At 40.7% G+C, this 27,652-nt stretch overlaps 1 protein-coding gene across 4 annotated transcripts in view; it reads left to right on the forward strand.

Annotated features, from left to right (window-relative positions):
- LOC149205301 (TITAN-like protein) overlaps positions 1 to 27,652 on the forward strand; it is a 102,472-nt gene that overhangs the window by 41,092 nt on the left and 33,728 nt on the right. For all 4 annotated transcript variants that reach the window (XM_089394979.1, XM_089394980.1, XM_089394981.1 and 1 more), the window contains exons 5-6: positions 17,833 to 17,872; positions 18,006 to 18,448. In XM_089394979.1, the coding sequence (XP_089251105.1) occupies positions 17,833 to 17,872; positions 18,006 to 18,448 (483 nt within the window). The remainder of the gene's footprint in view (positions 1 to 17,832; positions 17,873 to 18,005; positions 18,449 to 27,652) is intronic.

Raw genomic sequence — 27,652 nt, forward strand, 5'->3', positions numbered from 1 at the left:
TTAGCCCTGGTTATGTGGATTGACTTTAGTAAGTGGAGAGTGGTAATGTCTTGTAAATCACTCTTGATCAATCCTTCTTATTATCTATATCAATCTTCAATAGAGACAAGACAAGATGAAGAGATAGTACACGATGATCAGGATAGCATGATGATGGATGGATATTAGCATGTGGAATTCTCCCTAGTTGAGAGGGAGTGTTAAAATGTGCAACTAGGGCCAAATTCCACTTTGGGGAGCTCATTTGAAGAAGATGATTATTGGATTGAATTCCTCTTTCCAAGAGGACCAAAATTGACCTAAGGATCACTAAGTTTGGACAAGGAGAAATATGAGGGTTAATTAGACAAATTAAACCCCTCTCCATCACATATAAATAAAAGAAACCTCCAACCTCATTTGGCACATTCACATCACATCATTCCTTCTCTTTCCTACAATAATTGGTTTTGTACAGATTGCAGGGCAACCTATTCTTTGGAGGCATTTTTGATTGTTTGGGTTGACATTTTGCAGCAAGATATTTTGACTTTGTTTGACTGAGTTCTTCTCCTTTGTTTGACCACCAAATGTTCGATCTTGAAGGGCCAAGTTGCTAGGCATAGAAATCGAGAAAATCTGGGCAGGTTGACCTGCGTTGATTGCAAGCTTGTGTTGACTAATTTGATCGTAGGGTTGACTTTTGGATTGACCAAGTTTGACTACTCCTTTGTTGACTATTTTTGCTGGTGGTTGATCTTCAAGGAAGGTTGAATTGTTTGACCTTAACTGAGCTTTAGGAGGACTCTTTTTCTGTTGCGTTGACCATGACAAACTTTGTGGTTAAGGCTGTTTGATTGCTATTGATTGAGAGCAGAATTGCAGATTTTGATTGGGCTATTTATTTGACTAAGGGCAGTAGTATTGGATCATCTTTTTTCCAAGGAAAAATGCGTAATTTTATTAATGAAAATAAAATTACATGTTTAACTTGCTGACAACCAAGCATTACTAGGCCATTGGCTGATGACAAGCATAAACTTACAAAGAGAAAAAAAAAGCGAACTAATTTACAATGGGCGAAAAACTAAGTTTTCCTCCCTTTTTTCTTTTCAACCTTGCGCCAACCCCTTTGAGACGACGAAGTAGTGACAAGAGCGAGCTCAGGTCTAGTATTGTCTTTATCTGAATCTGAATTGTCTGATGAATGTGTATGCTTGTAACCACTAGGTTCCATTGTTTTTGGCATATTTGTTGTTTGTACCTGGTTGATCTGTGGTTCCATGGGTTCTTGTGTGTGTTCCCCCTGGGTTTCTGGTGCTTGTGTTGTCTGGGTGTTCGCAAAAGCTATGGGTTCATCGACTGCCTCATCCTCCTCTTCTTGCTTTGGTGGAGGGAAATTCCAGCCTTTAGGCTGTTTACCAATTTTCTTCTTTCTATTGGAGCCTTTCTTAGCAGCTGGGCACAAGTTTCGAAGGTGTCTTGTTTGCCTGCAAATAGTGCACCTGAAAGCTGTGTTCTCGTAGTTTAGCATCTGAGTCCAGTTCTTCTGATTATGTATCTGTTGGATACGGTTTGGTAGTCCTTTGCTAAGATCTATTTCCACACGTATCCGTGCATATGTGTAGATCCTCTCCTCCAACTTTTGAGTATCTGTCTTAATATATGACCCAATAATGTTCCCAATGCCAGTAAGAACACGTTCATCCCAGAAATGCAAGGAAGATTGTGCAAGCTGACCCATACAGGCATTCTAGAGACAATCATGGTGTTAGCATCAAAATCTGGGAACCGAGGAGTAACACACAGGCCCGTCGTTCCCCAGAACCATGGACCATTTTGTAGAATGCTGTCCCTAGCCACCGAGGAAGGGAATTTGACTATGAAGAACCCTTTTGAGCATAGATGAATTTCACAATCCATAGATCAGTTGGTCAAGATCCAGTGAAAAAGTTCAACTGATGTTGCCCAAAAACAGTTGAAATGGCAAATGATTGCTTGTGATTCAACCGAAAAACAGTTTGCATCTGTTTTTGTGTTATCAATTTCAAGTTCAGGGATGGAAATCAGCTGCTCCACTATATATGGGCTGGGGGAAGTACCACTCATTTTTGTTTGTTCTATTTCTGCTCTTTTCCCCTGTAGAATATTCTTGAAAGAAATTATCCCCTGTTTTTGTTTTTGTTGGGCCTTTGTGTTTTTCGAATTGCTGCTCCCTAATCCACTGCCCTGGAACTTAGATTTGCTGGTTGATGCAACCCCACCACGCAGCCCCAGATTGAGAATGATGGTAGAAGCTGCAAGGATGTGGTATTCCTTTAAGGACCCGTTGTCATGCATAGCTTTGCCCTCATATAACAAATATTGCATTTGGGCAGGGAACCCTAACAGTTCCTCGATGTTTTGCTTCAGAAGTTTAACTTGGTCTGAGTTTTTTACCCAGATTAATACTGATGATCCAATAGGGGTTTTAAGGAAAACTTGGAAACATAGTGTACTTACCATGTTCCAGGAGCCAAAGACCCCTTCGTGGTTGCTGGTTCATACTGCTGTGGGGTGCCCGAATGGTCTGGAGGGCATCGCAACGCATCACAGGAGCGAGGAGGGAAATAGGGCCTCGCAGACCAATCCCTGTCCAATTCTCGATCCCACCAGGGCTATGACGGGCCAATGAGCAAATAACGACACTTCAGAGAGGGTGGAAGCGCAGGGAGTAAAACCACTTCAGCCGAGAGTGGAGCACCGAGAACAGGTAAAACCCCACTCCCCGATGCACCTAGGCATATGGGATGGAAATCCCACTGATCCGTCCTCGCCTCCGCGGCGAGAAGACCATGACACTGTCGCCGAATGGAGCACATCGTTTTGCCTTGTGCCGTTGTGCAACTAATTGCGTGATTTAGGCAGCTAGAATCCCAGGCCTGAAACCAATAGAGGCCAATATCACAACCCTCAGCGCTATAAACAGCCTGCACCCCTCTAATATCCAAACTCATGCCCCATATGCGCCCCGCCTTCCAGGACGAGCAGTTGGCTGAGAGGCTCATGCAAAACAAAATGCCTGTATGCACCAACTCCAGGGAGCTTGCGTTCTCGCAAGCGGTTTGTTCCCGCCAAAGAGGATCCTCAGAAAGCCCAGAACAGAGTACCAGGACCATCCTGCCCCCTGATGCATCGTCTTCCTTGTTCCATCGCGCGCAGGCCATGGTGACCGCCTCCAAACCTCCATTCATGGACCTGGTTGACCTAGCTTCATATCACTCCATCTCCATCCTCCTATTGGATCATCTATCGTTGTACTCTATTGTATATTCTCTATCTGCTGAACATTTGATATTTGATAATAAGAAGGATTGATCAAGGGTTTTCTCCATCTTGGGGTTTTCCCTTGGCTTGAGCCAAATTCTTGTGTTCTCTTGTCTTGGCTTGTCTTCTGCAGTTTATTATTTATGTTCTATCTACAGTGTCTGTCAATGTGAATTAATGGTTTATGTGATTGCTATTGGAAATTAAGAGGAAATTATCATTGGGCTAATAAAAGGACATTGAAGTAATTGTTGCAAGCATAGGATATACCATTGTTATCTAAATTTAGCACTTATTCATGTTGGGTATTTGGAGTCACGAAGGGTGAGGTCAAAGGCGAAGGGCCTTGGTTGGAGTGAGTTAGAGAGAGTATACTTACAATAAAAACCTAGTGATTTTTTAATTCAATGGAGATTTAAGGAATGAAACTCTAGTTTCCTTGATGGATACCATGTGACAAATTTACAAAGGAGATTTTAGAGCCATAAAATAATCAACATAACATGAAAACTTAATAGAGAAGCTAATTCTACTACATTGCAAAATGGAAGAATATGCTCACAATTAACTTGCACAGTTCACCATAAGATCACTTCATCAATCCAAGAAAATAACTCAAGCCAATTTTATCCTCCCTAAGACAAATCATTTTTCTTTAGTGATCCATTGCATCCAAGAAGACAAGACTACTAGTGTGCACTCTTTCACAAGAGGAAATGTGGGTGTGTGTGACAATGCTTGTCTCTATATCGACTCCCCTCTATTTAAATGAGGGTAAGCAAGTCAATTTGTGATAAATTCAAACTAAAAAGCCATAAAATAATATTTTAAGTGTTTACAAGTGAAGTAGGTCACAAGCTAACCTAGAAGGTAGCTCTTACAATGATACATCAGAAATAACCTCTTTATACACCACATGTGTGAATAAAAGGCTCTCCAAGCATGCCATCATCCTCACAATGATAAATAAGAAATAACCTCTTTATACACCACATGTGTGAGTAAAAGGCTCTCCAAGCATGCCATCACCCTCCAAAGGTGAAGATCTCCCTCAGGTAGGGTTGTTAGAAATGGTCGAAGAGTGCTCCACACTCCAAGCCACCTTGTCGATATCAAAGGTGCATCCTCAAGCCATATCTCTCCTCAACGACACATCATTATCATTGATCAATAAGCCCCACGCCATCTCTTTAGGTCATGCAAGGGTGACATCACAAGCCTAGGGCTTAACAACATCATCATGAAGTGTACCATTCCTCCAAAGGGATCCCAATTTGACATCATCATCAACAGGGTCTAGGAACAAGGAAACATCCATCAAGAAGGTGCAAGGCTACAAAGGGGGTATTATGGAGTCATGTGGTACATCATCGTTCATAGTAACATCTTGGCTTCATTATGTTGCGTTTCAACTTCTAGAGAGGGAGAAATGTGACAAATACTAGTGATGGATCCATTCTAGAGCCAACACTCATCTCAAAGTGGTCAGTATTGTGGCTTCAAGGCCTTGAAGTGTCATCATGTTGGGCTAGACATTCTCATCGAAGTGCTGGAGTAGTGGCAAGGCCATCCCTTGAGGGACATCAAATGTATTTAGGATGAAACATCTTAAACATGTCCTCAAAATCAAGTGAAATCATCACCATAGATACAATAGCCATAAAGATATCATAATGGACCATATCTAATGCCAGAGGCATAATAATACTTTACACAAGCATTTTCTTGTAATGTCTTCCTAGCTAATGACTTGTAAACAAGTTATCGTACTTAGATATGGGACTGTAATCCAAAGGTCCTACATGGAAGGGGTTAACTTCATGTTGGCACCAGTTGGAGTTCCAACATCTTGAGTAATGATGTGAAGAGGGAGCAATCGTGGGATCTAAGTTACCCCTCATTTCAGCGTATTTTTACCACCCCTTTTGTGGTCCTTTCGTTCAATGATTTTCTTTTACTTTTCATGCATAGTTTGGGTCACAAGCACATTGGATGCCTTCAAAGGCCCCTTAAAGATGTAGCAGTTTACTGCCCATCGAGGTTGGGACATTCGATGTTCTTTTTATTTAGATATATCATGATGTGCTAAGAATTGGGTGAGCGATAACGAGAAGGGTAGAGCACAGGTTAGGCTCTTGTCCATGTACTATAAACTTGACCAGGCCATCTTTTGCATTTTAACATTTTCTTTCTTGTGTGGCCATATATGCTTGTAACTTTCTTTTAGCAGCATCAACCTCTTAAGGACAAAATTTCCAAGGCTTTTCACGGAGATGAGGATAAAAGCAAGTTAGTACTAGTGACAAATAGTAATCAACCCAAAGAATGGAGGTGGATATGAGGGATATGCAGAAAGTGGCAATTATGGATTATCATGGGCACATTGTATGAATAAGTGCCACTTATTCATGACCCCTTTGGACAGTGGAAATAAAGGCCTCAAGGAAGGTTACACTCGACTAGGGGCAAGGGATAATGACCAAGTTGAAGTGTGGGAACAAGGTTACAACCAAGAGCGGTCAATTATCAAACTGAACCTGTGATCCATAATAGAATGCCCTTAACATTAAATGAAAACACATGATTATAGAAATGGTTAATGAAACTGACAATAGGTGACGCACCTTCATTCAAGAAGTAAGCTACGTGATGAAAAGCACTGACTAGAGCATGGCTGGAGGGCTTTGAGGCATAACTATCTGTGGATCATCGTAGAGCTACTGGTTGGCAAGCTGAAGAAATAGGAGAAAAGTTCCATAGTTTTCTCAATCAATGGGTCTCTTTTATAATCAACAATGGGTCTCTTTTATAATCAACAACAAAACCAGTGCCTTCCTCAATGGCATACCCCAGTTGGTCTTCAAATTGAAGGTATCTAGCTGAAATCTAATGTCATTACAGGTCGCCTTAGCCACATTAGAGGAAGGAGAGAGTTTCGGGCCCATTATCTATTGTGTCTTATGTTTCTTGTTAGGCTGCCAGTTGTTTGAGAAATAGTTTGATCCCGCCTTGCATCTTATTGGGCTTTCTGCCATCACTCGGCCATCACTTTGAATTGCTCCTCCATGGTCCCCATCACTCTTGTGGACTGGAAAACCTGCTTCATGGTTACTCAAAGCTCTTTAGGAAACATGTCATCATGAGCTAGGTTTATCAGGTCACAGGGTGAAAATCCAAAAACCCATGTCTTAAACGATGCTCGTAGACCCCGCATGATGCTACCAACAAAATCACTGTCTACTGAACTATAATCTGAATTTCAACCACCATGCAAAAAATAAAAAAAGAACACAATTGAAAACCCTCAATTGAGAGCTTTCCATACAAAAGTTTGAAAAAAGCACCCTCAGCTTTTCTTAAAAAGTTGAAATTCTTCAGTGTCTCGTGACACTGGGTGAAGTCGTTTGTCTGGAGGAACTCTTGTGAATATATATAGAAACCTCCATATTTAGAGAAAAAACACCCTTAGGATTTCTTGAGGTCGTCAGTGAGTTTACCAGAATATTCGAAGAGCAGCTAGAGAAACCAGATGCAAATCAATCTCTTATGGTGAAATTCACTGCTGTTTTGGGAAAATTAGGGTGTGTCGATGATTGCCAGTGAAGATTTCTCAGGATATTTGGAGGACACAGCCAGAAAAACCATGCTGTAAACTGTAAACCTGTCACCATTACGGGAAAATTTGAGTGTTCCCTAGTTTGTTGACAAGGTTTTCTCAGGACATTGCTAAAACTCCCAGTAAAACCATGTGAAACGCTGCAAACCAGTCTCTAGTGTAAAATTATCTGTCCTTGGTCACAACCACTGCAAGGCAATATTTGTTGTCACTGTGATGGTCATTATCTGGAATGAACAGGGATTCTCGGCATATCTGTGTTGTTGTTACGATATTCTGACACATAGGAAATAATTAAGTACAACTTGGTCTAGTGTATAGTTAGGTAAAGTGTGTTTCTTTACTATGTACTTTTTGTAACTTACAATCCGACGGTCACGATATGTTCTAGACATGAAGGAACTTGCCCTGTAAATTCCTACAATTGTCCCCACAGATATTCTGTCAAATGTACGATAGATTCCAGATGTATATCGGACAATTATCCATGGCTAGCAGTGTCAACTTGTTTTAGATCATGAGGTAAATCATAAATGCTTTGGACTCAAGATGTAATTCATAGGATACAATTTGTGAGCTTTAACAGCTTCTTAACTGTATGATCAGTTGCAGATACAATCATCAAGGAATTTTTGTGATGAGTATTGCTAGCTTTTTATGTTTGGTGATTTTGAATTTTCAAATTTGTTATGTATTTTAACATTGAGAATTCTTTGTTCTTCTCAACCTTATACATCTTTCCTCCTGAAAACATGCAGCTTCCCTTATAAGTTTCATGGTGTTATCCATATTTTTTCCTCTAGCTGGTAACCATCTCTTCTCTTACTATTTCTTGAGTGAATTTCTGTGCCCTAAAATTAATTTGGGCTGTCAGAAAAAGTATTAATTTATTCCCCATTCTATATGCTTGAAATATGCTACCTGAGATGGAGTGTTTGGTGAATCATTGGTTTGCAGATCCATTTATTGTAGAGAAGTATGAGAATTCTTTGGTGACTTTGTTGGAAATAATACTGAGAAGGGGGGTGAATCAATATTATCAGAAAAACTTTTTCATTTTATGCTCAGAAACATATACGCTACTTCAGTTAAGTGAAACAGCGTGTACACGCTACTGTCTCTAAAGAAACCAGCGCATAACAAGAAAACTTATGATTCAGTAGCTTATCTTCAGTAAATGCATCAGGACATTATTAACCATGATAGTAAAACAGGTGCAGTATAACATAACAGATCATCACACAGAAAACACACACATGAACACCATGATATAAGGTGGAAACCCAATGTGGGTGAAAACCACCTGCTGCAAGTCGTCTCTATCTTTCTTTAATATGAAACTTCAGTTTACAATCTTTTGTACTGGTGCAGCCTTATACCAGTGCGCAGGCTACAACCTGTTGAAGGCTTCAACCTTCTCTCGTTCTCCAAACTTCCTTGGAAGGGAGCTCCAACCCCCTTTGCTCTTGTACTAGCTAAGATACTAGTACGTAGGTGCTGGCCTACAATCTTCTTTCCTTCAGGTACCACTTTTCATACATTTTCAGACTGGATATTCCTGAAGCACAACATTACAATCTGAAGACCACAATTCATTCAACTTTCATAACAGATCATTGAAGCACAAAACAACCAATACTAGCATCATCAATCTTTGAATCACTGAACCACTGAAACCCTGTCAACACCAGTCACCAGAACACAGAGCATACTACAGAACTCTGCAATAGCAGTCAGACCCAACTGCAACCCCAAAAATCAAACTTCAAAAGATATACGCTACTTCAATGAGAGAAACCCGCGTATACACGCGCTTTTACCAAAGACAACCTGCGTACAGATCTAAAAATAAATTCTCTTAACTTGCAGCTGTACCAGACATCAGTTAGACCCAGAACATAACATTGCGTCAGTATGCAGATCTAGAAATACGCATAATCAACCATATCATAATAGTGCATTTCAAACCATTAGATCCCGATCTGTCCTTAGATCTAGTCTTCCATCAACCAGTGTGATCTCTCCTTAGCTTAGATCAAGCAACCCAGAACCTGCATACCAGATCTCTTTCTTTTTAAGATATTCAAGACTTTTCAATTGTATTTGCCTAATGATCTTCTTCTCCTTATATAGCCTTAGGCCTTGCTCAATACCAAGGGCCAAAACCATAGAAATCCAATACCATCAACTTCAAAACTAGGGATCAACACGTCTGTCGAGATACTTTGGTCCAAAGACATAGGCTCAAGTACCGAGGACTAACTACCACGGACCAAAGGGAAGCTTCTCGACATGTACGCTCTTTTCTGTTCATGAAGCTGCGTGCATACGCGACTTCGTGTATAGCGAACTGGCGTATCCGCGACTTAGTATATAGCGTACCTGCGTGTATACGCAACTTGGGCTTAATGAACCTGCGTATATGAAATTTCTCTTCATACTTGTAGTCTGGACTGAGATCTCTCATCAAAGAGAGTTGCCATCAAGGACAACACCTGAATCGTAGCGCCACACCTGTGCCAAAATGCCAACAATCTCCCCCTTTGGACTTGATGGCAACCACAAGATCCTTAGAACCATTCTCCCCCTTTGTCATCAAGGGCAAAGGGATGTGCTCCCCCTGAGTACATGCTGATATCTCTGCTTGGCTGTGCTGAAACATGCTCCCCCTGACTGTAGGCAATATCTGCAAAAGATGTTCTTCAAAAGAACCAAGACCTTCCTATCACCAAAAGACTCAATACATACATCCATACTCCAAGAGGGGATACATCAGAAAGTTACATATAACAACCAATTATATTACATTATTCATCCCAGGCATAGTGGAGAAACCAACATAGGCCGTTACATGACCTTGACACCATAAAAGAGATAAAAGAGATACATGACATAGAGACAACAAATCTAGACCAAGACTTATGAAAGTCACAAGCAGCATCTGATAAACATCTTTTAGATCAGCGACCAAGATTTCCTTCTGAGCTCCTTCTCCTAAAATCAACAACAGTTGTGTACTAGAACCAAAAGCATCTAAATGCCAACAATGCTTTATGAGACTTTAAGTTGTTCCCCCTGAACCTGTGCCTGCTGCACCCCCTGAAACTGTGCCTGAAAAATTATGGCATACCCATCTCAGACCTTCTCCAACCAGAGTCTGCCCTTGCTGTTCAGAACTCCATATACGCGACTTCTCCTCCATAAAACAGCGTATGTACGCGGATATGCTTTCTACAACACGCGCACGTCATACACACGACTTTCCCAGCATAAATCTGCGTATATACGGGGATATCCCTTACGTAACTTGCGTATACCAACTTTTCTGTAGAACAGACAAGCTTCAACAGCAGGATGAAGCATTAACTACTCCCAACTTTTGTCTGAGATATTCAAAAGTTTCCCTGGGCAGTGGTTTTGTGAGAATATCAGCAACTTGTTCCTTAGAAGGAACATACTCCAACTTGACCTTCTGCTCAAGCACTTGTTCCCGAAGAAAATGGTACTTGATTGGTATGTGCTTGGGCTTTGAGTGCATGACTGGATTCTTTGAAATGCTGATTGCACTTGTATTATCACATAAGATAGAGACTGGTGAAGTGCAAGTGATTTGAAAATCCTGCAAGGTCTGCATCATCCAAAGAAGTTGTGTGCAACAAGATGCCGCAGCCACATATTCTGCTTCAGCTGTAGATAAGGCAATCGAACTTTGTTTCTTGCTGAACCAAGATACTAATCTGGAGCCCATAAAGAATGCACCACCACTTGTGCTCTTCCTGTCATCCACGCTTCCGGCCCAATCTGCATCTGTATAAGCATGAAGTGTGAGATCTGTATCTCTAGGATACCATAATCCATAATTTTGTGTCCCTTGAAGATATTTGAAAATTCTCTTCACTGCCTGAAGATGAGTCTCCTTTGGATTTGCCTGAAATCTCCCAACTATTCCGACTGCATGCATGATGTCTGGTCGGGTACCTGTCAAATAAAGCAAACTCCCAATCATGGATCTATAAGTTGGTTGATGAACTGCTGCTGATTCATCATTTGCACTGAGGCTGCATCCTGTAACCATGGGTGTACATACTGGCTTTGAATCTTCCATGCCATACTTCTTCAAGATCTGCTTGAGGTACTTGGTTTGAGACAAGAAGATGCCTCCTTCATTTTGTTGGATTTGCAATCCAAGAAAGTATGTCAATTCTCCTAGTGACATTTCGAATTCTTTCTGCATAACCAAGGCAAAGTTTTGACTCATGGTCTCTTCATTGCTGCCAAAGATAATATCATCTACATAAACAACAAGTATTAGCAGTTTGTTATTTTCAACTTTTATATAGAGATTGCTATCTGCTGATCCTTTTGAAAAGCCTTGTTGGTGAAGATATTTGTCCAATCGATAGTACCAAGCCCTTGGAGCTTGTTTGAGACCATAGAGAGCCTTTTTCGATCTGCATACAAGGTTTGGATCATTCCCAAGAATGAAACCATCTGGCTGCTCAATATATACTTCTTCTTCTAAGTCTCCATTCAGAAAGGCTGATTTCACGTCCATTTGAAATACCTTGAAGTTTTGAAAGCTTGAGAGAGCAAGGAACATTCGGATGGCCTCAAGTCTTGCAACAGGAGCAAAGGTCTCTTCAAAATCTATTCCTTCTTGCTGCGCATACCCTTTACAAACAAGTCTGGCCTTGTTTCTAATTACTTCTCCATTTTCATTCAATTTATTTTTGAAGACCCATTTTGTCCCTATGACATTTTTATCTTTTGGTCTAGGAACCAATTCCCAAGTGTTGTTCTTTTCGATCTGCTCAAGTTCTTCATCCATTGCTTTGACCTAGCATTCATCTTTGCATGCCTCTTTCACACTTTGTGGTTCAGTGGAAGAGAGTAATGCCAAATAGCTTGAAGCTTCTGCAATTCTTCTTCTTGTTTGTACTCCTGCTTCTTTCTGCCCCACAATCTGAGATTCTGGATGATTCTTTTGAACATATCTGGATGGAGTCTTCTCTTCTATTCTTGTCTGCTCCTCAGGTTCTTCTTGAGGTTCTTCTTCTTCTTGAGGTTCTTCTTCTTCATCATTCTGCCTTTGAGGGTAGCCTTCATCTTCTTCAATGTCTTCATGATGAACTTGCCTAGGAATATATCCCTTCTCATCAACCACTACATCAATGCTGTCAACAATTCTGCCAAGTCTTTTATTGTAGCACTTGTATGCTTTGCTATGTGGAGAATAACCAAGAAGAATGCCTTCATCTGCTCTTGGTTCAAGTTTGCCAAGTTGCTCATCAATATTCTTAATATAACATTTGCTCCCAAAGATTTTGAAGTGCTTCACCGAAGGAGTTTCACCACTCCAGAGCTCATGAGGTGTTTGAGTGCTGTTTACTCGGACATTTGTTTTGTTAAGAATAATAACCGTAGCATGTGCAGCTTCACCCCAAAAAGTTGCGGGAGTACCTGATTCATCAAGCATAGCACGAGCCATTTGTTGGATTGTTCTGTTCATTCTTTCCACCACCCCATTTTGCTGAGGAGTTCTAGCTGTAGAGAATTCTCTTCTTATCCCATGTTCTTCACAGAAATCGAAAAATTCGTTTGAGGCAAACTCCCCACCTCTGTCAGATCTGAGGCACTTAATTTTGTGTCCTGATTCATTTTCAACCAAGGCTTTGAAGGATTTGAATTTTTCGAATGCTTCATCTTTGTGCTTCATAAGCCCTAACCAGACAAACCTGGAGAAATCGTCAATGAATAATATCAAATATTCTTCTCCTCGAGGTGTCCTTTTCTTAAATGGACCACATACATCTGTATGGACTAGCTCAAGAGGTATGCTGGCTGATCCTTCCTTCTCTGGAAAGTTAGTTCTGGTTTGCTTCCCAAACTGACAAGATTTGCATATAGTGTTGTCTGGAATTTTGATATCTGGAAGACCACGAACTGCCTGATATTTGCATGCTTTCCTTATTTGTGAAAAGCTTAGATGCCCCAACCTCCGATGCCATAGCCAGTGTTCATCATCCTTGCTCAAATAGCATTGTTGTGGTCCTTCTTCAAATATGTATAGATTATTTGGAGTCCTTCTTCCTTTGATCACTGTTTTACCTGTATCAAGATCACGAACACAACATCCATTTGATCTAAATATTACCTCTGTTCCTTGATCGCACATCTGACTGACACTCAGAAGATTATGCTTCAATCCATCAACATACAAAACATTTCCAGCTTTGACCTTCTCTTTCAATGGAGCAACACCTTTTCCTTTTATGGCTGCAGAGATATCGTTTCCAAAAGAAACTTTCTTCCCCTTTTCTAATGCGATATATGACTCAAGCTTTTCTTTGTCCCCTGTCATATGCTTCGAACATCCGCTGTCAATGTACCATAGACTTTCTTGACCTTCTGCATAAAAGGCTATCCCACATCTTTCTGGTTGCGGTTCCTTTATTCTCCATGTTCTGACATTTGAGGTTTGTTCCTTCTGAGTTGTCTTCCGGAACCTGCTCCTGCATTCAGAGTCTTCATGACCAAAGTTATTACAAATAGAGCATTCAATTTCATTTTCAAGAACCGAAAAGTTGTTATAAGTCCTTTTCATGGTTCCAATCATTCTCCCTTGCTTTTGAGCTTCTCTAGTCATGATTGTCTTGTAGGCAACACATTGAGCTGCTTTGTGACCGAAGTTATGGCAAGAAAAGCATTGGCCATTAAAGAAACTTCTGCGATAATCAGATCTATCATCCAACCGATTGTAGCTTCTATTCACATTCATTCTTGGAGCAAATTGGGAAGATTTTACCTGTGGCTGATTGTAGCTTCTGTTTGTCCTTAAGGCAGTTTGTCCCCGAATTTCTTGATGGTCTTTATTTGTTCTTGAGGTAAACTGTCCTTGATTCACCTGATGACTTTTATTTGGCCTTTGCTCGCTTCTCCTTGCTGCATCAAGATAACTTTTAGAGGTAGAGGCTTGAGATGTTTCTCCATTATATCCAAGACCTGTCTTGATCAGAGGAGATCGCTGCACATTGATAATCTCATCCAAGGTTTCAGATCCTTTAACAAATTTAAGATTAATCGCTTTTGTTTTCTCAATTTCCTTTCTAAGACAAACAATCTCACATTCCAATTTTTCAAGATGTTTTTCCTTTTCAACTAGTTGACATTGTAGAGAATCAATAATAACACTCTTCTCTTCTAAGCAAACTTTGAGATCTTTCATTTCTTCACAAAAGCCTTCTACATCTATAGCATCCACGTAGTCATCATCTTCAAAAGCCATTAAAAGTTTATATCTATTACCTTGTTCATCTTCATCACTATTTGAAAGACCATCACTATCTTCATGAGTGTAATAGCTTTTCTTCTTTTCATTTTGTTTCTTGTTCCATTTAACAGGTTCCTTTCCCTTGTCATTCTTATCTTTGTGAGGACATCTGGCAGCATAATGACCTACTCTTCCACAAGAAAAGCATTTAAAAGGTAACTTACCTCTAAACCTTCCAGAACCCCTTTGAAGATTTTTGACAAAATTTGATTCTTCTTCTTCATCTTCTGGCATGTGATTTGCTTCATAATAATCTCCTTTGCCTGAAGCCTTGAAAGCAGCTTCTCTTCTGTCTGATGGACCTCCCTTTCTCATTTCATAAGCAGTTAGAATTCCATGAAGCTGAGACATAGTAAGAATTCGTAGATTTTCTTTTTCTGCTATTGCAGACACTTTAGATTCAAATTTGGGGAACAATGATCTTAGAACCTTTTCAACCACAATAGCCTCTTTTATTTCTTCACCCAAGTTTTTCATGCAATTAACAATCTCATCAACTCTAAGGAAATAGTTAGCCACACTTTCATCATTATACATTTTGAGAGTCTCATACTTAATCCTGAGAGTTTGAAGTTTAGCACGCTTTACCTGTTCGTCTCCTTCATAGCTCGTGACAATCTTGTCCCATATTTCTTTTGCAGATTTATAGTGCATTACCTTCATGAATTCCGATTGGGATATACATCCCAATAGAGTATTGACTGCTTTCGCATTTGTTTCATATTTCTTTTTCTCGTCTGCATCTGTAGGAGTAGCTGAAGGAAAAGTGTAGCCTGTCTCTACGATGTCCCAAACTTCTGTACCAAGAGATTGAAGATAGGCAGTAACTCTTACCTTCCAATAATTGAAGTTTGTCCTATCAAAAACCGGTGGCTTGATTGATGCTTCTCTCTCATAGTTGCTCATGATGAACGATCTACCTTCAAGCGATCAAGCTTCTCTGAAGGACCTGCTCTGATACCAATTGTTGGAAATAATACTGAGAGGGGGGGTGAATCAGTATTATCAGAAAAACTTTTTCATTTTATGCTCAGAAACATATACGCTACTTCAGTTAAGTGAAACAGCGTGTACACGCTACTGTGTCTAAAGAAACCAACGTATAACAAGAAAACTTATGATTCAGTAGCTTATCTTCAGTAAATGCATCAGGACATTATTAACCATGATAGTAAAAAAGGTGCAGTATAACAGAACAGATCATCACACAGAAAACACACACATGAACACCATGATATAAGGTGGAAACCCAATGTGGGTGAAAACCACCTGCTGCAAGTCGTCTCTATCTTTCTTTAATATGAAACTTCAGTTTACAATCTTTTGTACTGGTGCAGCCTTATACCAGTACGCAGGCTACAACCTGCTGAAGGCTTCAACCTTCTCTCGTTCTCCAAACTTCCTTGGAAGGGAGCTCCAACCCCCTTTGCTCTTGTACTAGCTAAGATACTAGTACGTAGGTGCTGGCCTACAATCTTCTTTCCTTCAGGTACCACTTTTCATACATTTTCAGACTGGATATTCCTGAAGCACAACATTACAATCTGAAGACCACAATTCATTCAACTTTCATAACAGATCATTGAAGCACAAAACAACCAATACTAGCATCATCAATCTTTGAATCACTGAACCACTGAAACCCTGTCAACACCAGTCACCAGAACACATAGTAGACTACAGAACTCTGCAATAGCAGTCAGACCCAACTGCAACCCCAAAAATCAAACTTCAAAAGATATACGCTACTTCAATGAGAGAAACCTGCGTATACACGCGCTTTTACCAAAGACAACCTGCGTACAGATCTAAAAATAAATTCTCTTAACTTGCAGCTGTACCAGACATCAGTTAGACCCAGAACATAACATTGCGTCAGTATGCAGATCTAGAAATACGCATAATCAACCATATCATAATAGTGCATTTCAAACCATTAGATCCTGATCTGTCCTTAGATCTAGTCTTCCATCAACCGGTGTGATCTCTCCTTAGCTTAGATCAAGCAACCCAGAACCTGCATACCAGATCTCTTTCTTTTTCAGATATTCAAGACTTTTCAATTGTATTTGCCTAATGATCTTCTTCTCCTTATATAGCCTTAGGCCTTGCTCAATACCAAGGGCCAAAACCATAGAAATCCAATACCATCAACTTCAAAACTAGGGATCAACACGTCTGTCGAGATACTTTGGTCCAAAGACATAGGCTCAAGTACCGAGGACTAACTACCACGGACCAAAGGGAAGCTTCTCGACATGTACGCCCTTTTCTGTTCATGAAGCTGCGTGCATACGCGACTTCGTGTATAGCGAACCGGTGTATCCGCGACTTAGTATATAGCGTACCTGCGTGTATACGCAACTTGGGCTTAATGAACCTGCGTATATGAAATTTCTCTTCATACTTGTAGTCTGGACTGAGATCTGTCATCAAAGAGAGTTGCCATCAAGGACAACACCTGAATCGTAGCGCCACACCTGTGCCAAAATGCCAACAGAGTTTAAAGCTGGGAGTTATTTAGTGTACTTTTGTGTTACCTCCTCAATTGATAACTTTGCTGTATGTATATGTGGAAAAAGTCTGCAAAAAATCCCGATTTAATCCTATAAATGCGATTTTTTAAACTACACGATTTAATCGCCTGACTTTTTGGTGACTTTTTGAGAAAGGAAAAATTCGCGATTTAATCGTTATACTCCCGATTTAATCGGGAGTCGACCCAAAAAGTCGGCCTCCCTCCCAGGCGAAAATGATATAATTTTCTATTGTTTAATCTTAAGGCAGAGAGTGGAATCTTTCAAACATAGCCCTAGAAATTTGATGATATACGGCTATTATTGGTTTGCTCTTGCTGGATGTTATGTCTGCAAAACAATAGGGATCTATATGAGATGTGCAAAAAAATACAGAGAAGAGACATTAGCCAGAGGCTAAGCTGTCAGAAGGCTGCTATAAGAAACTGAGAAGACTATGAAAAAGAAGTGCATACCTACCTCGACGAGCATGATTGTGAGACATAAGAGCAAGAGGACAAGGAATATCCAGACTATCAAGCAAGGAAGTGTAAATAGCCGAAGAACATTCTCAAGAATCAACACTGTTATGATCATATTTTTTGTGGATAATGTTGAAAAACATTGGTGATAAAATGCACTTAGAATGCAGACTGCAAGAGTGTAACATGCTTTTAGTGATTGAATTCACATGTAAAGAATGACATTGTAGTAAAACACTATGACTTCGATTCTAGATGTTAAAAAAAAAAAAAAATAAAATGAATAATTTTGTGTTTTTTTAATTTTGCTAACTTTTTCCCGATTTTTTCAAAAAACTCCCACTTTTTCAACTTTTGGACCCTTGCCGAATTAATCCCGACTTCGACTTTTCCACATTGGTATGTAGCCCTATCTGAGATGTTTTTCCTGTAATGATGTTACTATATTTTAAATCGATAACTTTGCAGATACATTATATTCCTATCTGAGATGCTTTTCCAGTAATTATCTCACTGACATATTTTAATTGATAAGATTGCAGTTATGTTGTAGCCCTATCTGAGATGCTTTTTCCAGTAATGATCTATTTTACATATTTTCAGGGTTACAAGATAGCGCATGATCAGCAAGATGGATACCAGGGTAATCACTCAATGACAGACTAGTTGAACTTCACTCCCATTTGTGAATGATGAACTTTTGTACTGTCTGTTGACTATGTGGAGTTTGTCAGAGTTTCTTGGCTAACATATATATGCTTTATTCCATTGAATAGCACATCTTACATGCATTCTCAACCCTGCTTTGCTTCCCGGGGATGCGAAAGGAAATGTCCACTCCGGAGCACCTCCTCCGTGGTTGGAAATGGATCAGGATAAGGGAGGATTTCAGAATGGAAAAAATGGACTAGCTGCAGACATCCAAAGATTATCAAAGACTCAAGAAAGAAAACTTAAAAAATTGAGGAATCCAAAGCGTGTTGGTGCTGCATGGGCAGAACAGAGAGGGGCTGAGCTAGAAAAGGAGCTTAATGGAGAGACTTGTAGTAAAAATAGAACAAATGATGCTGCTTGGTTACCTAACTTTGGCAGAGTTTGGCAAAGTGGATCTCGCAAGGATTCAAGGAAAGAGTTTGAGGTAGAGAAAAATATAGAGAGTTCATCTTTAACCAAGAGCGAGAACTTGGTTGAAGTACAACCATATATCAGCAAAAGAATGGTGAGTCTTAAATAAATATTATATTTCCTATTTGTTTCATCTTGTCTTTGATTGCTGTCTTGATATACCTTTTGTTTTCCAAAAAAATTGTTAATTTTATTGAAGTGAAAGAAAATCCATTCTTAGATTTGCCTCTTGCTTTCTGTGTAAATGGAATTCTCTCTTTTCTGAAATGTATCGATATTCTTTTTCTTTCAAGTCCTTGGGCTTAAAAAGTTATGTCTGCTCAGTCCTTAAACTCTATTTTCTTTGTTCAGAAAAAGAGGAAACTTCTATTATATGACAATCATCAGCTTACAAATTTTCTTTTAGAAGTGGTCCCAAGGTTCCAGTTAACTTTTATGTTGTTGTTCAAATTGAAGCTTAGCTATCGATTTTCTTTTGGCCTTGGTTGCCTCAAAATCAGTTTGGTTACTGGAAAAAAATGTCAGTACAACAAAACAAGATCAAAATGCTTATGATAAGTTTCTTTTCCCAAAAACTGGTATCTCCAAAATTGAATTGGCATGGTTGATTGACTACTTGAGAACACCTGGCTGGTTGTCATGGGCTGCTGTTGGTGTTGGTGACTGCTGCTCTTCTATGATTGTTGGATCCAGAACATGGCCTTCTAAATGTATGTCCTGTTGCTTGCCACTGTTGCTCTGGCATCTGTGTTCTTGCATACTACATGCTTTGTTTGAGTGATTGTCTTCTCTGCTGCACCCATTCTGTTGCTCATCACTTCCAAGCTAAGTTGCACGAAATGCTGAAACATATGGAAGTTTCTGAAATGGGTACGGCTGGAGGCGCGGCCCCCCAAAAAGGGAAACGTCGGGCAAAGCGTCATATGTATATATATATATACATATATAGGGATGTACGTAATTTTTTTATAAACAAGTTTAAAAAAGAATGAGACACATAAATGACATTTTAGAAGGAAAACCCAGTCTATGTTAACTCTCATAGATGATTAAATGATTCAAAATCCAAAATTATCATTTATAAATGAGGCTGTACATCCAAGATTCAAAAATCAACCTTTAACATCCAAAATCAGCCTTTATACATGGCTATATGTGCTGAAAATGAAACATAACATATGCTAATGACAAGTACAATTACATATCTTATAATTCTAATCCTCATCTTCATTAACAAAAATAGAACAAGTTCTTTTTTAAGCAGAACTAGAGTGTGGATTGATTAGAGATAAATTAGTTTGTGGAGTGATTAGACATAAAATTTAGTGTTATATTAAATCTATTTTGGCCATAGAAGGGCCCCACAACCTTCTTGGGTGCTTGAGTGAGCCCGCAGAAGCAAAAAAGCCATGAAATTGGGTCAAAATTGGCTGGAAATGGGAGCAGAACAGGGCCAAAATGCCATAGAAACGTTTCAACGATGTTTTGGTGCCATTTCCAAATCAGGAAAGACCATCCAGACGTTTCAGCTGCGTTTCAGTCGTGTTTCGGCAGTGTTTTGGGAAATTTTGGGTATGGGGATGCCACCTTGGGGGCCATTTCCTGCAACATAGCTTCCAAGTCTTCAGTTCTCTAAGAGTACAAGTTTTAATTTTTTTTAATATGTTTTTACCATACCCAACACATTGAAGTCTTGAGTGGAGATGTTCTTGGAGCCACAACCCTGAAGCTTCTCTGCCAAGGAAATTACCTTCCTCTTTGATCCACCTATACCAGCTATTGCCTTTAGGAGAAAATTCTATCCCTATCCTTTCTATCCCTTGGAGTCTGATTTCTTCCATGGTTAGGGGCTTGTCAACTCTTTGTTCTTTCCTTGGCCTTACCTTTTAGGGCTTTTGATTACTGTTATCTTGATCATCTCTGCTTGCTTCCATCCTGGTTACAGTTTTTCAAGCATTGGTTGAGAACTGGTTTGCTACTTTGTTAAACCTTAAGACACTATGCTTATATGGGCAATGTTCCCTCCAATTCCTCCTTGTCTTTCTTGAGCTCGTTGGATAACTTTTCTTGGCCTTTCTTTGAGACCCCTATTTATTTTTAAGCAGCTCATTATTTTAAAAGACTTCAGGCTCAATCTGTTACTGCGTGCCCAATCTTTGAAGATCTCTTCCACATTTGAATGGCGAGGAGACATTGATGACTCTTTCATTGTTTGAGGGGTGGTGGCTCACTCCTTCCTGCACTAATAAATTAAATTTTCTAAACCTTGGGAAATTTAATAAAACCTTTAACCATGAGGGCTAAATTTTTCAAACAACAGAGAAAATAATATGTCCAAGTTCAGGGCTTCTTTAGGAACTAGTCTAATAAGAGTTCGTTACTAATAGCTTCTTCAAGAAGTACGAGTTAACGCTTAGTTCTTATGAGGGATATGCCTTTCTTCTTCAAAAGATCGTAATGAGTTTGGAGTTGTCTTTGAAGGTTACGTTTTAGAATCCCAAGCTCAAAACAAATTTTTACTCCTATTAGTCCCTCCAATTTGTGAGAAGTGGTTCCCATGCTTAAAAATTGGGTGTAAACAGCTAGGAAGGAGACATTATCTACTTTGGTGACCCTTTACAACTCTTGCATTTCCCATATTGTCTTTGGTGTTGAAATTTGGTATCGGAGGACAGGTGGTTCCCTAAGGCTTTGATCTTTGGCCTAGGGAAAAGTGTCCAAAAGAATTTAATTTTTCTCCTAAAGTGACTTTATAATTTTTATAAAGTCAAATCTAATTTAAGAGTGACTTTAAGTGATAAAGTTACTAAAGTCTAATTTTAAAGTGACTTTAATAAAGTCAATGTAAAATTAGAAAGGAAAAGTGACTTTGGAAATAAATGACTAAGTGGGTCTTTATTAAAGTGGGGTGAATTAAAAAATAGAAAGTGAAATTAAATGAGCATTTAATCTTAGCCCTAGATCTCAATCTATTTCAGCCATTGGATTTAGGGATCACCCAAAAGTCACTTAAGGTTAGATTAAAGGAGGAAAAGGTCATTCATTATTTCATGAGTAGATTGGGAGAAGGAGAGCAAGAGAGCAAGGGAGATTTTTGGACAGGGAGGAGAAGGGGGCAACAAATTGGCACACATTCCAATTCAGTATTCCAGCAAGTCTGTACAGCTGAGTTAGCACATACAGTGAAAGGCAGATTTTTGGGCACGATTTTCAAGGAGGCCGTACAACAATTTGCACAGAAATCGAGGAGCAGAAATCTGAGTTTGCTGGCACGATTTTCAATGAGGCCGTACAACAGTTTTAGGCACAGAAATCGAGGAAATCATACAACAGAATTTTTGGCAGCTTGCACGCTTTTCTAGGCAGGTTGTACAACATAATTTAAGGCTGAAAATTGGCACAGAAATCGAGGAGGCCGTACAACATTTATTGCTGTTCAGATTTTGCTGTTTGCAAGTTTTTCAGTTGGATGAGGCACGAAAAACAAGATAAGTTGTAAAAGTTTGCTTGCTGATTTTTCGCTGAATATTTCTCACTGTAAAAAGCATTTTCCAGAAATAAGAAGGAGCTCTCGAACTGGTTTTCCCCAAGAGTTGTAAAGGGTTTTCCAGGGTCACCTTGACCAAAAATCACTGTGTTTAAATGTGTTGAATGGCTGTACAACATAATTTAAGGCTGAAAATTGGCACAGATATCGAGGAGGCCGTACAACATTTATTGTTGTTCAGATTTTGCTGTTTGCAAGTTTTTCAGTTGGCTGTGAGGCACGGAAAACGAGATAAGTTGTAAAAGTTCGCTTGTTGATTTTTCGCTGAATATTTCTCACTGTAAAAAGCATTTTCCAGAAATAAGGAGCTCTCGAACTGGTTTTCCCCAAGAGTTGTAGGGGGTTTTTCCAGGGTCACCTTGACCAAAAATCACTGTGTTTAAATGTGTTGAATCGCTGTTTATCTGCGCTGATTTTTATATTTCTACATTTTCTGGCATTCTGTAAAATTTCCAGAATTTGTGTTTTCAACAAAATTTATTTTTCAGTTGTTAGAATGTATGGCTATGGGAAAGGGCATTTAACTATTTTGGAGAAATAAGGTGAAACTGAAAACTGGGGTGGGAAATGAGAAATTTTTACATGGTATCAGAGCTTGAGTGTTGAAGTGCAGTTTGGGACAGCAAGGAGGAAAATTACAGCCTGCTGATTTTTCACTCAGAAATTCCAGCAAGCTGATTTTTCACAAACAACAGTTTTATCTTTACTACAGCAGTGCTATTTTTCGGTTTTAGGACATCAGGATGTCATTGGAATTGAGGGTGGATGATAGGCTGGATGGACATACAAATTACAACGTTTGGAAGGAAAGGATGCAAAGTATCTTTGAGGAGGCAGAAGTCTGGGACATCATGGTGCATACCACACAGAACCGTGTTGTTGTGCTTACTGATGCCACTCAGTTGGCTGATTATAATAAAAAGAACAACAAGGGTAAGTGACTGATTCTGGACGGAGTCAAAGGCCATTGCATTCCTCATGTGAGAGGAAAGAGAAATGCCCATGAGATGTGGACAACATTGTCCAATCTCTACCAAAGTATTAATGAGAACTGGAAAATGGTCCTGAAGGAGAAGCTGAAGACTATTAAGATGGGTAAATGATAGTGCAGCTGGATATCTCACAAAGATTACTAATGTGAGAGATGAGTTGGCAGCAGTTGGAGAGGTCATTCCACCCACTGAGTTGGTGCAGATTGCAGTGAATGGCCTCCCCCGTTCATGGATGAACGTTGTTGATGGGGTTTGTGCACGTGAGACACTTCCCACATGGGAGAGGTTTTGGGATGATTGCATTCAGACAGAGATCAGGAAAGGTCAGCTTGGGGAAGCCAGTTGAACAGGATGAGGATGTAGCACTGGTGACAGGAGGCAAGAAAGGCAAAGGGAAGAAACAAGCTTCCACAAGTAATGGTGGGGGCAAAGGCAAAGGTAAACAGGATAACACACAAAAGGACCATTCCAAGGTGAAGTGTTGGAATTGTCAAAAGATGGGACACTATGCAGTTGTGTGTCCGGAGAAGAGAAGAAGGGGAAGAACCAGAGCATGGCAGCTTCAGCGAAGGTTGAGGACTTTGCTGATCGTTTTGACTGGGAGTTTGCGTTCATTGCGTGTAAGTCTTCTAGTGCAGGATCACCTGCCACACAGGTTCAGAGGGAGCATGCTTTTCCCTCGAGTAGCAGAGCATCTTCGGGTATCTGGTATGTGGACAGTGGGGCTTCACGTCACATGGCAGGAGTTCGTGAGTACTTCTCAGAGCTTTCAGAGAGTGACACTGATATAGAGGTAGTACTTGGTGATGACAGAGTTGTTAGAGCAATCGGTGTGGGGACACTGACATTTCAGAGGGAGTCCAAACCTCCCTTGAAGGTGTCAGATGTTCTTTATGTGCCAGGGATGAGGAAGAACCTCATATCTGTCTCAGCTTTGGAGGACAGAGGATATGAGGTACTGTTCAGGGGAGGATAGGTGTTGATGTATCCCAGGGGCACTCCAGCTGATTCAGCTAGAGTGATAGGTGTATGCCATGCAAAGGTGTACAAGTTTGCATGCCAGCCCCTTTTGGCATTGAGCAGTAGTACCGACAGCAGAGCTAGTAGTTCTGAGCTGTGTGAGATTTGGCACGGCAGGATGGGACATATGTATCATGGAGCCTTGAGGACATTGCGGGAGATCACTACAGGTGTGCCGGATTTCAGTACTGATCACTTTGATACTTGCAGAGGATGTGCGATGGGCAAGTTTGCCAAATCCCCTTTTCCCAGCAGTGATAGCAGAGTGACTGGGATACTTGATTTGATTCATTCCGATGTGAGCGGTTGGATGTCTCATGTTTCCTTGAGTGTATATGAGTACTATGTTTTATTCATTGATGATCACTCTAGGAGGACTTGGATTTATTTTTTGAAGACCAAGAGTGAGGTCTTCAAGCGGTTTCAGGGGTTCAGAGCTCTTGTGGAGACACAGACAGGTCGGAAGATCAAGTCCCTGAGGTCGGACAATGAGGGAGAGTACACCCTTGGAGAGTTTGTTGACTATTGTGCGGAGGTAGGCATTAGGAGGGAGTTCACTGTTCCTTACAACCCCCAACAGAACGGGGTTGCGAAGAGGAAGAACAGATCCATCGTAGGGGCTGCCAAAGCCATGTTACATGATTGGGGGTTGCCATTGTTCTTGTGGGCAGAGGCCTGCAACATAGCTGTTTATTTGCAGAATAGGAGTCCGCATCGTGCCTTGGGGCACATGACTCCAGAGGAGGCTTTTTCTGGGAAGAAGCCTGATGTTGGTCATCTTCGTATCTTTGGGTGCATTACATACTCCTACGTACCCAAGGAGAAGAGGACCAAACTAGAGCCCAACGCAGAGAAGGGTATCTTTGTGGGCTACAATGAGACCTCAAAGGCCTTTCGGGTTTACATTCCTGCACAGAGGAAAGTTGTTGTCAGGCGGGATGTGAAGTTCGAGGAGGACAGGGCCTTTAGGAGATCACGGGAGTTAGAGTATCTGGATTAGCCAGACCCTCAGCAACAGTTGAGTTAGTCGCAGGGATCCAGTGGGCAGGGATCAAGAGGATCTGGAGGTACATTTATGAGGATGTCAGGTCCGTCAGTGAGCAGTGGCTCGCCGAGCCAGAGGGGTGGTGCTCCGGGCAACATGCAGAGCAGTTCACAGAGCAGTTCACTAGGGAGTCCACTGATGGACAGTTCACACGGTACCTCAGCTTCTACAGGTTCAGGTGCAGGCAGGAGGACAACAGACAAAGAGTCAGGAGTTCAGGCTCCTGATGATGATGAGGAGGAGGAGTTTCATTCTCCAATGGGAGAAGTGCGCTCAGGGAAGAGGAAGCCCAAGTGGCTTCAGGACACCTTGAGAGATGCCACATCTGTTGTTGAGCCTAAGAGGCCGGTCAGAGAGAGTAGACCACCTGAGAGGTTTTTGTAGTTATATGGCAATGACTACCAGCATACTTGACTCTGAGCCTTCTAGCTATGAGGAGGCAGCTAGCCAGCAGGTCTGGAGAGAGGCCATGCAGGAGGAGTATTCTTCTATCATGAAGAATGATGTTTGGGAGGTGGTGCCGAGGCCTGAGGGCAAATTCGTGGTTACTTCCAGATGGCTTTACAAGGTAAAGCATGCTGCAGATGGCAGCATTGAGAAATTCAAAGTGAGGTTTGTGGCTAGAGGGTTCTCCCAGGTAGAGGGAGTTGATTATGAGGAGACCTTCGCTCCCGTGGCTCGATATACTTCGATCCGCTCCATTATATCGATAGCAGCAGAGATGGGTTGGAAGATCCACCAGATGGATGTGAAGGCTGCATTTCTCAATGACTTCATACAGGAGGAGGTGTACATTGAGCAACCATAGGGCTTTGAGGTGCATGGGAAGGAGTCCCATGTGTGCAGACTGAAGAAGGCCCTTTATGATCTGAAGCAAGCTCCCAGAGCTTGGTACTCTAGGATAGATACATACTTGCAGGGGATGGGTTTCACAAAGAGTGAGGCAGATCTGAACCTTTACTATATTGTGATAGGTGAGGAGCCTCTCATTCTGGTGCTGTATGTGGATGACTTGGTCGTTACAGGTGTAGAGAGACTCATAGAGCACTACAAGAGAGATCTTGCGGCGGAGTTTGAGATGAAGGACATCGACTTGATGCATTACTTTTTGGGTTTGGAGGTGTGGCAGGAGGAGGGGCATTTCTTTCTAGGGCAGGGGAAGTATATTGTGTACATCCTTGGCAGATTCCACATGGAGGATTGTAGACCCATGTCGACACCGATGATCACCAACTGGAAGAAGCTTCATGCTTTGGATTCTAAGTTGGTGGATCCCACATTGTACAGGTAGCTGATTGGTTCCTTGATGTATTTGGTCAACACTAGACCAGATATTTGTTTTGCAGTCAATACGATGAGTCAGTTTATGTGTGAGCCTAGGAAGGTTCACTGGGTGGCTGCAAAACACATTTTGCGGTACTTGCAGGGGACAGTGGATTATGGTCTGGACTACAGGCAGGGGGATGGAGTGAGATTGGCAGGTTATATTGATTCTAATTGGGTAGGTTGTGCTTCTGATAGGAAGAGCACTTCAGGGTGCTGTTTTGGGTTGGGGTCGGCAGTAGTGTCATGGTTCAACTGGAAGCAGCACTCAGTAGCATTGAGTTCAGCGGAAGCAGAGTATATGGCAACCAGTGTAGTTAGTTGTGAGGCCATCTGGCTTCGCAAGATGTTGTTTGGCTTATTTGGTCAGCCGTTGAGACCTTCAGTGATTTACTGTGATAATCAGAGTTGCATTAAACTTACGGAGAATCCAGTATTTCATGACAGGTCAAAGCATATCAGGATCAAATATCATTTCATCAGAGACTATGTTCAGAAGGGAGCTGTGAAGATTGAGTATATTCCCACTAGTGAGCAGGTTGCAGATATTCTTACCAAAGCCTTACCACGGGGCAAGCATGACTACTTCAGAGACAAGATGGGTGTGGTGAGGAACACCTTCCTCCGTAAGAGGGAGTGTTGAAATTTGGTACCGGAGGATAGGTGGTTCCCTAAGGCTTTGATCTTTGGCCTAGGGAAAAGTGTCCAAAAGAATTTAATTTTTTCTCCTAAAGTGACTTTATAATTTTTATAAAGTCAAATCTAATTTAAAAGTGACTTTAAGTGATAAAGTTACTAAAGTCTAATTTTAAAGTGACTTTAATAAAGTCAATGTAAAATTAAAAAGGAAAAGTGACTTTGGAAATAAATGACTAAGTGGGTCTTTATTAAAGTGGGGTGAATTAAAAATAGAAAGTGAGATTTGAATGAGCATTTAATTTCAGCCCTAGATCTTAATCTATTTCAGCCATTGGATTTAGGGATCACCCAAAAGTCACTTAGGGTTAGATTAAAGGAGGAAAATGAGGAAAATGTCATTCATCTTTCATGAGCAGATTGGGAGAAGGAGAGCAAGAGAGCAAGGGAGATTTCTGGACAGGGAGGAGAAGGGGGCAGCAGCTTGGCACACATTCCAAGGCAGTATTTCAGCAAGTCTGTACAGCTGAGTTAGCATACAGTGAAAGACAGATTTTTGGGCATGATTTTCAAGGAGGCCGTATAACAATTTGCCCAAAAATCGAGGAGCAGAAATTTGAGTTTGCTGGCACGATTTTCAAGAAGGTTGTACAACAGATTTTCAAGGAGGCCATACAACAATTTTAAGCACAGAAATCGAGGAAATTGTACAAAAAAATTTCTAGAAGCTTGCGC

Source organism: Pinus tabuliformis, chromosome 1_2, assembly GCF_031772625.1.
Source record: "Pinus tabuliformis cultivar Carrire ecotype Pingquan chromosome 1_2, CPIR1, whole genome shotgun sequence".
NCBI classification, from domain to species: Eukaryota; Viridiplantae; Streptophyta; class Pinopsida; order Pinales; family Pinaceae; genus Pinus; species Pinus tabuliformis.